The following is a 16,798-nucleotide window of genomic DNA, read 5'->3' on the forward strand; positions in this document are numbered from 1 at the left end:
TAATTCCTACCTTCACAGTGGCTGCCCTCCTGTGTGCGCTGGTATCCCGGGTAGCAGTGGCACTTGAAGGAGCCGTCGGTATTGATGCAGCGTCCATAAGCACACAGCCGAACGTCCTCGCATTCATCGATGTCTGTATGGGAGAAATTTTAAAAAATGCAGTCGGTGTACATCTGGAAAATACACCTTCTCTCATGAGAATCCCTCATTAGGAGTCACTCAGCTGTTTTATAAGCTTAGTCTAGGTAAAGTCATGGAAAGGTCAGGTAGCATTACTTACCACTGCAACCTTTGCTGTCTGCAAACGGGAGGAAGCCCTCGTTGCACAGGCAGCGGTAAGTACCGGGCAGGTTCTCGCAGCGGCCGTTAGGACAAATGCCAGGCTTCTGACACTCATTAATGTCTGGTCAAACATGTAGGAGGAAAGGTAACTTACTGTGATAATGTTTTAAAGAAAATCCAATGTTCAACGTGTGTTTTAAGGACACTTATAAGGTTAAAGGTCACCGAAGACACACTTTTAACTGCAATATTCACAAGATGTGTTCAGGGCCACTGATTCTAGATGTTATCGAGGCTTCAGCTGTTGTATGATGTATCAACAAAAGCAGAACATTTTGAAGCAGTATTGTGAGGATGTTTCAGGGATGTTGTTGAGGAAATGCAAAGAATGTTCTGTACAATGTTGCATGAAAACAAAAGAAGAACATTCGCAAATCGTTTTAAGAATGTTACTGTATGCTGGTCTAACATTGTCAAACATTTTTTAAATGTCCTCAGAGCGTTATCCAACTTTTTTTTTTTTTTTTTTTAACAACAAAAAAAATTATAGTTTGGATGCAAAGACGTGTTTGTAGCAAATGACCGCAATATCTCATTTGGACTTTTGTTGAGTTCAGCCTCACAGTTATGACAAGAGTTTTCTTATCATTATTACAGTACAGATTCACAAAACTAAGAAATTAAAAGACAAGAAATTACTCCATCATTTTCACTTTTTTTTTTTCATGGCTGATACTGAAATATTTTACAGTATTTCAGTAATGCTGTCTTATGGCCGAATCACATCAGGTGTGTTTTTTTTCTTAGTTTTGGCATGATATTGCTAATTGGGCAATACTCCACAAAAACACATATACAGAAACAGAGATTTTAACAAAAAGGTGATTCTTTTTGCTGAATGGCAAAGTTGCACTCACCATAGCAGGTTCCAGCTCGAGCCTCATGACCAGGCAAACAGGGAACACACTCATAGGAGCCCGGTGTGTTCTCACATTGCTCATTGGGGCAAGTGTCGGGACTCAGACACTCATTTATGTCTAGAATTAAAAGTGTAGATGGTTGCAAAATGTTTGGATTTGCACACATACGCGCGAACACACAGAGCGTAGATCATAACATACTGGCACACATATTATAAGTGTGTTGTCAGTGGAATATCCATGATGTCATAATAATCGGTGTCTCTGTACCTTCGCAGGCTGGGTGACGGTGTGATTTGCTCCTAAATCCAGGGTGACATTCACATTTGTAAGAACCAGGAAGGTTCACACACTGGCCTCCGACACCACAGATGTCCTGCTTAGAGCACTCGTTCACATCTGCACAGACAGAGAGGTTTGAGCCAAAGCAGGGACTTACAGAATCAACACTGCAACATGACGGTCACTCATCCTAACTTACCAATGCACTTAAGCCTTCCGTGCTGCACCATGTGTTTATAGCCCTGGCGACAGTGGCATTTGTAGCCTCCTTCTGTGTTGACGCAGTAGCCTCTGCCGTGGCCGCACGGCTCTGACTCACATTCATTATCATCTAGAAAACACGAGTGAGGGAAAAAAATGTAGAACCACGACACACAAAGGAAACAGTGATGAATATTAGAGGCAGGCAGCAGGACAAAGTGCTCCGATTCCAGGAAGTGTTTTTCATGACCTACACTAACCTGATGTTCCTTTAGCGGTAACTGTATCATGCTATGTGTCAGATCAACTACTTCACACTCACTACCAGATCTGCTCATATACAAGCTAAAAAACAACACTATACATCAATCAATCAAGCAACAGAAGTATAAATGCACAGTCAGTAAAAAACTGTAGGTATATTTCTGTCTTAGTCTTCTGCATTTTGAACCAGTCAAGAGAAATTTCAGCTCATTTCAGTGACTTGTTGCTTTTTTCATGCACGATGTCCTTTAAGGTTGATCTACTTTCCCATTTAAACCCATAACTAAACTTAATAAGCAAAACTTTAAAGGGGTAGTCCATCAATTTTGCACATTTAGTTCAGTTTACTTGGAGTGATGCTTGAAAGTACGACTAAAATGTGATGATGTTGTCTCAGCTTGATCTAAAATTTCCAACTGCCAGTGTGGGATTTGATAGAAAATGACATTTAGAGGGCAGTCTAATGGCATATAGTTCTAAGTTGCATTATGTATGTATGTGCAATTATTCTCGAGTAATGTGACGTGAATGGACCTGCACAGTCGAGAAGATCAGTTCAGTTTCAGAGAAAAATCAAACGCAGCCAGATAGAGGATGAAAAAATTGAAAAATGTTTTCATTTATCATTCTTATCATGTATTTATTTTTGATTTAGAAAACAACCAATGAGAATGATTACATCCAAGAGTCAATGTCTCTCATTTTCTGCTACTTTTAAAACTGTACTCGTGCTGTATTTTATCCAGTAGACAAAACCAACGCTACCTCTCAAACTTAATGGATGGATACATTTTTTTATAGCTTAACATGAACTCTTAGCAGCAGGTTTTAAGCTCTTATCTTTCTGAATAATTCTATATCCAACTGTGAGGGGAAATGTTTACATGAAACATATACAAAACCTACGTTCCTGGAACCCGAAAGACGTGTGTTTGCCTCCATGCATAAGAAACTTCATAAGAAATTTCTTGTTAATTCAATTCATGCGGCACCTCCTCTACCCACTGTTTCTACCATTGTCTCTTACCCTCACAGATGTTCCTCTGCGGGTTGAGATGGTAGCCAGGGTGACAGTGACAGATGTGGCCGTTCAGGCTGTTCTCACACTCTCCGTGACCACAAATGTTTCTGCTTAGCCTACATTCATCTGTCTCTGCTTCAAGGAGGGAACAAAAAGCGGACCAGCATCATATATATACATTTATATGCAGTATATATATATATAGATACATTGATGTATGTGGTTATATATATTATTTAATAAATATATATATATATAAAGCTGATAAGACCCATGCCATGCCTAAATTCTTCTGACTTTGGCTATATTCACACTTTTTTAAAATATCAAACACAATGATACATGTCAGTCAAAAAGACTGAGTTGAGAGAAATTGTATTCGCTATCTTACGAATTACTTCATAGAAATCATTAATGCGCACACATGACAGACCAGGATCAGACTGAGAAAGCAGCAGCAGCATTACAGCCTGCGGCAGTAGTTTCCATCGCTCCTATGACCGCTTGTTGATCCCAGTCAGCGCTTATCACTGATATCTTTGGGGGAATGTTGTTTTCTTTTCATAAGGTGTCATGTATCACATAATCTTGCTCTTAAATACCGGCACAACATGTAGTTACAGCAACACTTTGCCTCCATAAAACAGAAAGAGTGTGAACATCGCCTTAAGGCTGGTTCATGCTTCATGGCTGAATGCACACGACATGCACTGTACCCAAAAGCATCAGTTAATCATTAAAAAAAAAGCATGCGTCAGACTTGATATAACTTAGTGTTAAATTAACTGGATTAATGTCTGTTTCTTTTTATGTACAGCATCAAACCCTCACTGAGAGTACCTCCCCTGCATGCTATGATAAATGTTATCTACTGCACGGAGAAAGTCAACATGTCATTTGTGAGAAATGGACCCAAAGCTCGCCACCATATCTTCTCTTACTGGGGAAAGTGGAGAGTTGGATTTCCCAGTTTTGAGGTACATGAAACATGAACCAGCATTAATAAAACGGAGCTCTTTACGAGGTTAATACAGAGTAGATTTTTTTTAGGTTTTGTGTGAAACTCACGGAAGACTTTTGTCTGTGTTTCGAAGGGGTCATTGCCCGGGATGACTCGGACGATAGTCGGAGGGGTGGGTTTAACAACTGTGGATCCAACAGAGGAGAAGTGAAGTGGACAGACTTGAGGAGGAACTATGACATGTTGAACTTTAGTCCTTATATTTTTGCCATCACCACACACGGGGAACATTTCTCTACACTGTTCTATCAGACGTTGTTGCAGTTAGTGATAAGAAGGAAACATTACCCTCATCGTGACAAATAAAGTACATTTAGTGCCACTAGTATATAAACTGTCACAGTTTTATTGCTGCTGTTATGAATGACTCTCACTGGGGACACTGGAGGTTTGTTTACCAGGAACTCGAGGACTGCTGGTGCTGGTCGGAGCCTGCTGCACAGCAGTCGTCGTCACTGGAGGCCACTCCTGATCGGAAGTGAAAATCCGATTTCACGACAGCAAAAATAGGCTGTAATTATGACTGTATTATAAAGAGAAATCATGTCTTACCACCCGTTCTGGTTCTGAAAGGAAAATGACAGAACAGACAGGAATTAAAACGGTGAACTCACATGAATTTCACAAAGGACTTACAAGCAGAAACATTATCAAATGTCTGATGCCTTAAAGAAACCCTGAGTATCTGAGGAGTCACCTTCCAGGTCAGGCGTGCGGGCGAAGATGATGGAGGGAAGGGCCACGGTTTCTCTTCTGTTTTGCAGAAAGTAGCCTTTCCCAGCGGGGCAGATCTTACTGAAGGCCACTGAATACCACATGGAGAAAGAAGATTATTGTTACCTTATTATGCTCTCTTATGGATCTCACATCTTGCAAAATACATGCGGTCAGTTTGACTAAATCTTCATAATCACTCTTCTGATATTTGCAAGTAGAAAAGATAGCCTTGAACATTCTAAGAAGAAATAAAATATTTAATAAATGTATGATTATCCTAAAAAGTTATAGACTGAATTCAAGTTTAGCTTTAAAAAGAAGTCCAGCTTCTTCCAGCCTCCAAAAGAGCTTGTACTCGCTGTAAACAATTAATTTCAATTTTTGATTTGCTAGTATCATTTTTTTAGGATTTTATTTATTTTTTTAAGATATTTTTTTGGCGTTTTGGCTTTATTAGATAGGACAGAGAGAGAGAGACAGGAAAGTGGGGGAGAAGAATGGGAGAAGGAACCTGAAGAAAAGGGTCATAAGCGGGACTCGAACCCATGACCGCTGCCTCGGGGACTATAGCCTCTGTACATGGGACACCAGCTCAACCATGTGAGCTATAGCCCCATTTTCTTTTTAGGAGTTTTTGAGCGAGAGGGCTGAAGTTGAACTCAAACTCAGTCAGCTGATTATTTTATAGATTTACCAAGTGATTGCCATCAACAGTTTATTTTACCACCCAACATTTCAAAACAATAAAGATATTTAGTTTATAATGTAATACTGAGTAAAGCAGCAAATCTTCACACTTGAGAAGCTGAAATCTATGTTTGGGATTTCTGCTTGAAAAACTAAAAAGATTAATTTAAAATGAAAAAGTTGGTAATTATTTTTCTTCAGAGTTTTCTCCAGGTGCTCCGGCTTCCTCACATAGTTTAAAGACATGCATGGTAGGTTAATTGGTAATTCTAAATTAGCTGTAGGTGTGAATGTGAGTGTGCTTGGTTGTCTCTCTCTCTGTTTTAGCCCTGTGATGAACTAATCTGACTCACCAGATGTAGATTGTGGGATGTGAATTTCACACAGCTTTTTCCTCCCCTTTTGCTATCTTTGTGTTACTGTTCTTAAAATCCCCTCCTACTACAGGAGCAACAAACTTACCACACTGAACATTTCAAGTGTTGCCTTAAGATGTGGATCATGCAAAACAGCAGCACTGCAAGTTCTGGCTCTGTCAGTGAGTTATCTATTTTAAAGGCAGCGCTCACCTACTTGCGTGCATAAGTTCTACGTAAACCATTCCTCCATCACTATTTTGAGTGAACACTGGCAGTGCACCTGGTGCTTAGCTTTGACAAGTTGAAGAAATATAAACAAGCCAGTTTTCCATCCCCCTATAGCTAACAATGAGATGCAGTCAGACCATTCTGCACAGTGTTAATAGAGAATAGTCTGACTATGTGAGATTAGTGATGGACTGTCCAGGGCGTACCCTTATGGGGGCATTACTGTAGCAAAACTATTTGTAAATGTGTATGAAGAGTTGTGTGTCTGTATCTCAATCTGTGTGCCATAGTGAGATTTGTCAATGTGTACAAAGCTATTAATAGATGAACAGTCTAAGTATTTGTGCAAGTGCTAGAAATACAGACAAATCACCAGTGACAAGTCAAGCGGGCCTCACAATCGTCCATCATGAAAGCTTTTGCTCAGCGACCCACAAACTCAGCAAATTTAACTTGTTCACATATACCAGACAATGTCGTGCGCCCTCAAAGACTCTGGGGGATAGCGCTGCCTGATGGCTTGCAGGCGGCATAACTACTGAGGTACAGAGCAGCAGAGTGGCACACAGCCAGAATGAACGAGCCTGTGAGCCTGAGCTCAGGGCAAAGAAACCCTGATATTACAGATACAAATCTCTTACAGCAGAAGTGTAAGAAAAGTCATGTGTAAAAAGACAAAAGGCCGGCTTGAATTGTAACTGGTGATTTGTCTTTGATTTGATTTCTAGCACTTGTAGCCAAATACTTAGACTGTTCATCCATTAATATCTTTGTACGCATTTACAGATCTTTGCACTGACAAATCTTTTTACACATCGATGGATCTCACCACAGATACACAGATTGGGATACAGACACACAACTCTCCATATACATTTACAAATAGTGTTGCTACAGTAATACCCCCTTACACTCTGCTTCTCACCCGATGTCAGTAGGAAAACGATTAGTTTAAAAGTTAAAGAAGATCAAGCTAATGCAAGGAAACACCAATCATGCCCTCTCTAAACCTCATGTATTGTACAGTGTATATTTACTGTTAACCAAATACTGGGAGTCTTCACGAGCAACACCATGCGAAGCTTGAATGATCCCTGTATTCACGTCTCTGGTCTATAAACATATTTCACAGTTAGTTAAGTGTAATCAGAAGTGAAGAGCGAGCAAGTCTTCACATGTGCAATAACACACACTTGAGCTGCATAACAGCCTGGAATAATTGCTGCAATTCATCACACTAAATGAAAAGAGTGATGATTTAATACACAGAGAAAACATGGGGTAAAATTTCCATCATCAGCTCTTAATTAATTCATAAAAAATTACCCTACTTAGGCTGAACTGAACTTTGAACCCTTCGCTTGGTGAAAGCCACTCACCTGTGCCCACCTGAGGACATCTTTCACAGTTACGGCCCCAGGCTTTGCCCACCGTGCAGCAGCACATCTCCTGGGTGATGTCGGTTTGCAGCGGGTGCTCGCAGCCCCTGGCATCGGATGCTATGCGGAAGCACTGAGCCTGCTCAGCTGGAGACTCTAACGCAGGACAGGAGAAAGATTTCATTTATAAGAATTTCCCGCCACTTAAACGAATACACAGGAGACAAGACAACCCCCGGAGAAGGCCTCACACTCACCAATGCACTGATTCCTCTCCAAGACAAAACCAGACTTGCAGGAACATTTGAAGCTGCCCAGTGTGTTCAGGCAGTCTCCGTTCTGACAGACGCCCCGTATGGAGCACTCGTTGATGTCTTCAAAGGTCAGGAGGCGAGGCGTGAAAAAACAAAGAGGTTATTTTGATGATGTCTACACAGAAAGTAAGTGATACAGCAGCTCCCTCCCACGGGAACTGTAGCTTCATTAGGTACATAAAACTGGAAATGGTAGAAACAACTCCCAAACTGAGTTCTTGGCTCTGATTCATCCTTGTTATACGCTTCGTCCTGCCAGCGTTACCTTGACAGTGAGTGCTGTTGAATCTTTTATAGCCCTGCGGACAGGTGGAGCCGTAGTCTTCCACAATGGTCTGTTTGACTGATGCATCTGAGGGAGGAGAAAACACAGAAAGGAAACATCTGAGAAAAGCCGAGCGAAGGCTTGCAGGTGGATGATACAGAACTAAATAAAACCGTAAAAGCCTGAACCAATAACACACTTGAAAATACTTGTAGTTGCATTAATTTGACCACCTAATAAAACCTAGAACTTCAGCACCTGTAAGCATTTAGGCTACAAACAGCGAATAATTACCAACACCAGCTTTGAAAATATGTGCAAATGTTGAAGAATGATAGGGATTTTTACAGGGCGTTTAGCCATCATCTTTACGCCGCACCCACAAGGTGTTTTCCTCAATCTGCTGCAGTTACAGTATTTGTAACTTTCTGAAACAACAACCCCCAACTTTCCACAGCCATGTGTTCAGAGGTATAAAAGTTAACAAGGTATGGACTTCTCTTTCAAGCCCTTTTCTACACGCATCTACTTCCATCACTTTTTACGCGTACGAACGAATGAAACACCATCAAAGCCTTCAAGGAAAGTCAGTTCCAAAGTGTGACTATTTATGTGATTCCTGATTTGTTGACTTCACTACAGTGTTTGCCTTTGATTTCCTTTGAAGCACAGTGAGGCCTGCAGGGGTTCAATTATTGATGGAAATTCACCTGGTTTTAAAGCAGGGGAGTACGCTGACGTTTTTGGAAATGGACTTATTTGATTTCTCACTGAGAGTTACATGAGAAGATTGATGCCACTCTCATGACCGTGCATTAAGTTTGGCGTTAGAGCCAGAAGGCAGCAGCCTAACGTTAAGACTGGAAAAGGCAGAAGACAGCTGGCTGACTCTGTCCTAACTTTAAAAAAAAAAAAAACAACCTGAACTTCCAGTTCTTATGAAACTTGTCTACTTAGTTTAATCTGTGCAAACTGATTAGTTGTTATTCTTGGCCAGGAAACAAATGCATGTGACAAACTATGTCTTTGATATATGTATTAATATTAGTCTAAAAACATATAAAGCTGCAATACAAGCAGTCAAATTATAGGACCAGGAATGCATTTTTTGGCAGCGATGCTATTACACTGTGGAGCAATTGTAGTTACTGCAGCCAACTTTGACAAGCAAAACATTTGTTTTCTTGCTGGTGGAGTCAGAGGAGATTGATATTACTGCCATATCTGTCAGAGCCACTCAGCTTAGCTCAGAGACTGCAAAGGAGTCTTTCTCTGCAAGGCAGTGATGAAGTCTGCATCCCAGCACTTCTACTTAACACTTTACATCTCACTTGTCTACTCCAGAAAAAAAACTCTTGCGTAACTATTAGAGCCTGACCGATGCTGAAGTTTTACGATTCTGATACTGATTTTAGAGAGTAAACATTATAATATTGATTTAACAGTCAATGTATCAGCTCTGGGCTGCAAGGTGGAGCGGTGGTTAGCATTGTTGCCTCGCAGCAAGAAGGTCTTTCTGCGTGGAGTTTACATGTTCTCCCCGTACAGCGTGGGTTCTCTCCGGGTTCTCCGGCTTCCTCCCACACGGTTCAAAAACATGTTGAGGTTAACTGGTGATTGTGAATGTGAGTGTGGTTGGTTGTCTGTCTCTAAGTGTAGCCCTGTGATAGACTGGCGACCTGTCCAGGGTGTCCCCTGCCTTCACCCTAAGTCAGCTGGGATAGACTCCAGCCCCCTGTGACTGTAATGAGGATTAAGCAGTGTATAGATAATGGACGGATGTATCAGCTCTTTATATATGGTACACTTAAACTAATGAATAAAAATTAAGGAGTATTGACATAATTTCTAAATTAACCCAAACGTAATGTTCTGTATTATTATAGAAAGTGTCCTTAGCACATCATAACGAACAACAACAATACAGGTACAGCTTAAATAGGCTAATTTCAGTCGATAAAACTGACATATTGTTCGGGTTCCAGTAAACACAGTGGATTTTGTTATTGTTGGACAAATTTGTTTAGGACTATCTTCATATTCTACCACAAAATTCTCTGCCGGGCATTAGAACAGAGTGAATTTCCCAAAATTTCAAACTATTCCTTGCCAATTTTATGATTGCACAAACCTATTTTCTTTTTTCTTCTTCTTTTGTAAAAGCAGCTTTTATGAAGCCTTTGATGAAGTGTTTGCTTGTAACAGAGCAGACTGAAAAGGTCTTTCATGAGGTCTGAGCTCATAAAATGCAACATTCTTATTCTTACCCTAAATAAGCCTTGAACTCCGAACACAGAGGTCTGTACTACTCTCCATGAGGGAGTAAAAACACGTAAAGCAGTTATATTACAGAGCTGTGGCCACGCTGCACATTATGGAAGCACAATGAAAGTAGGGGCCAGGATCACGGCTCACCTTTGCCTTTTTTTCATGAAAAGAAGAGGAGCTTAAAAAATGGACACGAGCGTAACAAAACAGACAGCACTCTGGGCAAGAACCCAGTAGTCTAAAGACTAACCAGACGAACAGTATCAGGTTTTGTCAAAGGCCGCATTGTCTGAGCCAGAACTGAGAGACGGAATAATAGCGGAGTGGAAAAACGTGAGTAGCCAAGATTTTCTTGAAATTCAATCTCCTGCAGTGTGATGACAGTCCTGCACTGGGCAGGCCCATAGGAACATGCTTAAGTAGAGGGTTATTTTCCACATTCTCTTTTTCTGTCTCACTGTCTGTGTGTAATTCCCGTAATTTCTTCCGTTTTTTTCCTTCCAAACATTTCACACACTCCCTACCCCACCTTACCACTAACTTTCATGTACACATTCAAACACTTTTTTTTTTTTTTATAGAGGTACGAAGTGATTGTTTTAATCCAGGGCCATAATTTCATAAGATGGAAGGTACAAATTGGTGGGAATGCTTGACATTTTTGGCTCAATAAACAGTAATTTATTCGCAGGGAACACACAAGATGTTGATTGCATAAAAATCTACCACGGAACGCTGTTTTTGGCACGTATATAAATGCTAGATGCTGTCGAACAAATGTCTGAACTAGCATCTAAACTAGACAAGTAATTAAAAGGGAATGCTTGAAGTTCAGTGTAACTCACTTGGTAGTTTGGGGCACTGATAACACTTGTTCTGTCCCCACGAATTCCCCACGCTGCCACAGCAATCCTCCTGATTGGTCAGAACGGGTAGCGGGGTGCTGTTGCACTAAAAACATGGAGAAACATTATTAGTGAAAATCATTTTAGAGTTTAATAATAATAATAATCACCTCGACTCGTGACTGAACTCACGGCTTGTTTGGGCGTCGTCTCCTGGAAGCAGCGCCCCTTTGGTTTGTGTCTGGATGGGATCAGACGAGGCCCCGTCTTGTGGGGAGGTTTGATATCTGACGTGTCCAGAGGTTGAATGACTACGGAAGTGTCCGGCGTGTGGTGGACACGTACGTTAATCTGCACTGAAAACAGAGAAAAGGTAGATATCAGACGCTTTAAACAGATCACAAATCAAAGAGAAAAGTGCTGAAGCCAACTCTAGATACCTTCTGATGAGTGGTGCCCAACTTGTGACAAAGGCAGGGTGAAAACTGAGTGTGTTTGCGTCAACTGCGTCCTCCCAATGCCTGAATGCTCCACGAATTTCTGGCCGTCTGGCTTCAAAGGTACGGGGTACACAGGCTGCTTGTTGCCTCGCGCTGCCTGAGCTTGCCGCATCTGCTGGAGTGGAAACTGGCAGAGCCGACCGGTGAAGCCCGGAGGGCACAGGCAGTGCTTCCTTGAGCTGCATACTCCTCCATTCATACATGTCAGGGGACACACAACTGCAAAGAGAGAGAGAGAGAGAGAGAGAAAGAGACCAGGAAGGAATTTGTTATGCTGAGATGTGCAGAGACTCCCACAGGTTCATAGATATGAATCACATCAGAGGGCAGGAAGAAATTACTAACATCACTGGTGCAAGAATGTAGTAAAACAAAGGGACAGATGGAAGCATGTTTTTAAATCCATCAATATTTATTCATATTGTGATTTAAGATCTATTGAGTTCAGAGAGAGATTGACTTTTATTAGATCACGTGAACAGCCTGAGGATTTAGTGTTATATAACATAAATATGGCAGGCAGAGAAATCTTGTGGCATAACCAGGGCCACGTAAAATATTCACTTTGAACTGGACCACTGTAAAAATCACATGAGCCTGACGGACTGACGGGCGGCCGCGGCCAGGCGGTTTAGCAGGAAAGCAGGTAAAGTCATTGATCTGTGTAACAGCTTCATTCTGGCATATGGGAAAGATTTTGAAATCTGTGGGAAAGCTGCTGGCTGGAGAGAGGTTCATGGCATATACAGTATTCACTGCAGCTTTATTGGCTCTCCCATTGTGTTCTGTCCAGCAGCAGAACAATCAGAGGAAAGAGATAGAGAGCAGAAAAAACAAGCAGAGATGAAGCCAGAGAGATTAGGCCGAACAATGTTACTTGTAGTGCGACAGCTAATAAAGCAACAACTACAGTTCATGCAGGAAGGTCACGTCACTTCAGCACCTTTTATACATTTGATGGCTGGATAACATCTAAAAGTCTGAGCCAATATGCCTGAGTGTCAACACCAAAAACATGTTTCAACGCCTTACGCTGCATGTACATGTAATTAAGTAGAAGCACATGGTTTCTACAAAAACTTATTTCATCACAGCAGCCAAACACCTGAACTCAGCATCATAAACCCCACAACAAAAACAGAGTGAGTTAACTGAGTGATACCTAATTAATCAGCAGCTATTTTGATAAGTAACTGAGCAGCTGCGAGGCGACTTGTGGAAGTTTGTGGTCAAGAAACCGATGCTTGCTTCTACACTTTTTGCATGTATAAAACAAATTCAAGCCAAAGTAATTAGTATTTAATTACAGGAATTGTATTATTTTTGTCATTTTAGGGTAAACATGGATTCAAAGTATCTGCCAGAAACAAAATTTTCAAATTTGAAACTATTCCTTTAAGCAAAAATGCCAAAAATGTACCAGTTCCACCTCCTCACATGTGATTATTTTAGGTTTTTTCATTCCTGTGTGATTGGTAATTCAGTATCATTGGGTTTTAGACTGCTGGTTGATCAAAAAGAAGCAGTTAGCAAATATTCAAGAAAACAACAGGAAAGTTAACTGACAGCGACAATCCATCTTTCCATCGCTGTAGTCGGTCAAAAAGGACATAAACAAGACTATAAATGACCAGGTGCTCACATTTAGTGTTTGTAGTACGTTTTAGTGTCATTCTTCAGCTCCATTGTTTTCCTAAATGTACTTTATCCAGTAAGTTCTCTCCACATCCTCCCCACTTTAACAAAAAGATCCAAACTTTTAGACATTTATTGCAATTCCCTTTTTATTTCTCCCTGGTTTCTTCCCAGTTATTCCACCTGCAACGCATCCATCAGTCTATCATCCGTCCGACATCAACTCTGCTTAATCCCTCAAAATATTAAAACACAGCATTCACTGCAGACATAAAAACTTGAATTACTACGCCTGCCTCTGTTGCTACTACTGCAAATACAACTAGCTTTGCTGCAAAAATACACAGAATTACAATCGGTACTGTAAGAGAGGAGAGGAGAGGAGAGGAGAGGAGAAGAGGCCTCTTTCTGCCGCTGAGCCAAGTGTGTGCACATGGAAGTAATTAGGTGCGGACTGCCAGGGAGTCTGGGCTGCAGCGTAATTAAGGGACTAGATCACTTTAAACACAGCAGGGACATCCTCACATAGTGAAAGTCTGGCAGAAAAATGAAAGAACCTCAATGAAACACCCGTAGTGGGTAGAATATTTTAAATCTAAGGCATCACGGATATTTCAGACGCTGCCTTCCACCGTGTGACAGTGGTCTTTAACCGCCAGGACGAGGTGCAGGCAGCGACACACTGAAGCTGGAAGGCTCGGCGGGCACGGTAGGACGAAGACGGCGAGACTGAAGACAGACTCGTCTGACATGAGAGCTCCAGTTTCCATGGTTCGGATTTTGCCTCAGTCCTGGATTTAGAATGAGAGGAAACTGGGAAAGATGCGTGGGTTGAAAATTGAGATCGCAGACATAGAAAGAAAGCAGAAGAAACTCCTTCCAAGCATTATTACACAATGTGAACCCACAGAGACGGGGGGAGATGACATATTGTAGGCAAAGTCTGGACGGAGGCCCCATCTGGCTGGGAAGGTGTCTGAGTGAGGCCAGGCGCTCTGATGTAGCCTGAGCTACATAATGAACACAAAGGACAGGAGGGAAATCATATTTCAGATCAGGGTTATATTTCATGGGTGGAGACGGCGCTGGGGGTCCTGTGAATGGGACCTTTTGACGTTGTGAAATTAGGTCAGTGTGATGCTATACTGTACAGTGCTGATCATAGAAATAATAGATTTTTAACACTGTAAAATGGAGCTCAATGTGGTTTATATGCAGATATGTAAAAACACTACATTACAAGTAAAATAAAGCATGGAAAATCCTACTTAAGTGAAAGTACAAGAGAACCAGCAGCAAAATGTGGTTAAAGAATCAAAGTAAAAGTGCTGATTTGGTCCCTCTGACTGATATATTATTACACATGACGTCAAGAGATCGTTATTTCTGAAGCATCAGTGTGTCAGCAGCATTTTACTGCTGTAGCTGCTGCAGGTGGAGTCATTTGAACCACTTTATATACAGTTTAGATACAGAGACAGCAGATGAATCTGAGGGTCCTCGGATGATTAATGGAAGAGGAAAGAAGACAGAAACACAAATCTGTTTTCAGCTTTTGATCTTTCTCTCTAATATCGGATTTTTGGTGAGAAATTAGATCATTTGAACATTTATTGAAATTAAATCATGTCAGAAGTTTAGAGGGGAAAAAAATCCCTGTTTAATCCCTGTACAATAACTCCCTCTGAAATGCAGCAGAGTGGAAGTATAAAGTAACATAAAATTATATTATACATGATTAAATTTTACTTAACTACAATACTCGAGTAAATGTACTTCGTTACCTTCCACCACCGCTGGTCGGTTTGACACTGACTCATAAAACACACAGTTTTATCCATTTCACATGTTGCCTCAAACAGGAAACAAGCAATAAAAAGAGTATGCCATTCACAGTGTACATAAATTACATTTTTATAGCCCTGGCACGAAGGATCGTCCACTTCAGTGGAAATTTGATCCCTTGTTTGTTTCTCCCAGCTGTTTACAGGATCAAAAATATACTTCTGAAGTTGGGCAAACTGAAACGGCAGCTCTGACTGAACTAGTCTGTAACTTTTGTAACACTACTTATAAGAAATTATAAACAGAATTTGATAATAAAATTTCAAATCTCTCTTTGTAAGTGTCTAAAGAGCAACAGTAGGGTGGACTGAGGATATATGTTTGTCAAGGAAGCGAATTATTATAGTGGAAATGGTGTAATTTCTTATTTTTCAGACTTGCTGTTTCATTGACGTCCACTTTTTACATAAGTTAAACCTTTATTTTTTGCACTTTCTTGTTTATCTTTCATAAGTTCTTCTCTACATACCTCCATGGGAACACAATTATAACACAACTTTTCATGATACAGCAATTGAAATAAGAGTCCCAACTTTACCAAAAAAAAAAAAAAAAAAGGTACACTACATTTACGCAGTGAATAAAATTGCCTAATGTAATTTTCCACTTACCCAGAGTCTGGTTGGGTAAGTGGAAAAATACCATTTCCCCCAACCTGAATTTATTTTTTTTAAACTATAATTAAGGCCAAAAAAAGCATTTAACTGCAGAGAAAGTAAATTAACTGGCAAATCCAATCAATATCACTGCAGACAGGTGATTATAAGGTAAACTCATCCTCATACAGCAGTGAGGAACGTTTCCAGCTTCATCAGCATCGAGCCAAATCTCCCAACAACAGGTGGTATTACAACAGCTCTCCACGCCTCTATTACCCTGATTATTGGATTTCTGTTTAAATTAGCCGTCTCATGTCTGTTTGTCTCCACGGCTCCAGCGAGACTGAATGATTTGTGCGCTCCCTTATTTCACATCTGCCTCCTTCATTTGAGCTCGAGGAACACTGGCGATGCACAGGCTAATGCTTTCTGCAGATCCCGTATGTAAATGGGCGTATGAGCTCTATTAAGCGGTGGGCGTATCGTCTCCCGGAGAGCCGCTGTGGTTAGGGGGGGACTGCGCCACACTGCATACTGAAAAGAGCAGAAAGCTTAAAAAAAAGTTGAGATCATAAGGAGAATTTTGACTTTCCAGCGGACTTTCCCTTTTAAATCATCACCTCAGAGTTCATTAGCAGAATTTATGATTACCAAATCGCTCATTGACTGTCTTTTGTCAGTGAGCGTCTCAGCGGCAGCCGCCCTCTGTTTGGTACCACACCTTTGTCTTTACAGATCTTACACATTCCTGAGCCTAGAGGTGGTGTGTTATTAAAAATCAAAGGTGCCTAAGAGTTATTTAGTGGTCTAAATGAATGTGAGGCATGAATAGGGCTGGCTGGCTGAATGGAGGAGGGGGGTGGGACTTGTGATTTGGAAGCTGGTGTGTTATCGTGAACATTATTTTCCACATGCTCTAGTCAAAGGGGGAAGTGTAGAACAATCCATTTGTGGCATTAAGATCTGCACAAAGCGTTGTTTAATTTACTTCAATTTCACCGCGCTGCCATTGAACACACAGCCGTGTCTCTTTAAAGTATGGCTTCAGTTAAGCTAAGCAAACACTCAAAGCTCACTTTATCCTCTGCAGTCACGTCTTTGAAACCTAATTTAATATTGAACATCAGCTTTCAGGTACGTTCCAGGAGTGGAGGGGGAAACGTATA

At 41.0% G+C, this 16,798-nt stretch overlaps 1 protein-coding gene across 3 annotated transcripts in view; it reads right to left on the reverse strand.

The window, feature by feature from the left end:
• Positions 1-16,798, reverse strand: part of ltbp3 (latent transforming growth factor beta binding protein 3) — a 40,710-nt gene that overhangs the window by 12,392 nt on the left and 11,520 nt on the right. For 2 of the 3 annotated variants that reach the window (XM_008276206.1, XM_008276204.1), the window contains exons 2-17: positions 11,494-11,772; positions 11,246-11,409; positions 11,054-11,159; positions 7,941-8,027; positions 7,619-7,735; positions 7,362-7,517; positions 4,689-4,796; positions 4,544-4,557; positions 4,390-4,459; positions 4,039-4,116; positions 2,977-3,105; positions 1,684-1,815; positions 1,473-1,601; positions 1,200-1,319; positions 281-403; positions 11-133 (exon numbers count right to left, since the gene is read on the reverse strand). In XM_008276206.1, coding sequence (XP_008274428.1) covers positions 11-133; positions 281-403; positions 1,200-1,319; positions 1,473-1,601; positions 1,684-1,815; positions 2,977-3,105; positions 4,039-4,116; positions 4,390-4,459; positions 4,544-4,557; positions 4,689-4,796; positions 7,362-7,517; positions 7,619-7,735; positions 7,941-8,027; positions 11,054-11,159; positions 11,246-11,409; positions 11,494-11,772 — 1,935 coding nt within the window. The remainder of the gene's footprint in view (positions 1-10; positions 134-280; positions 404-1,199; positions 1,320-1,472; positions 1,602-1,683; positions 1,816-2,976; positions 3,106-4,038; positions 4,117-4,389; positions 4,460-4,543; positions 4,558-4,688; positions 4,797-7,361; positions 7,518-7,618; positions 7,736-7,940; positions 8,028-11,053; positions 11,160-11,245; positions 11,410-11,493; positions 11,773-16,798) is intronic. The other variant, XM_008276205.1, reaches the window with a different exon arrangement.

This window comes from Stegastes partitus, unplaced genomic scaffold (genome assembly GCF_000690725.1).
Source record: "Stegastes partitus isolate 25-593 unplaced genomic scaffold, Stegastes_partitus-1.0.2 Scaffold67, whole genome shotgun sequence".
Lineage (NCBI taxonomy): Eukaryota > Metazoa > Chordata > Actinopteri > Pomacentridae > Stegastes > Stegastes partitus.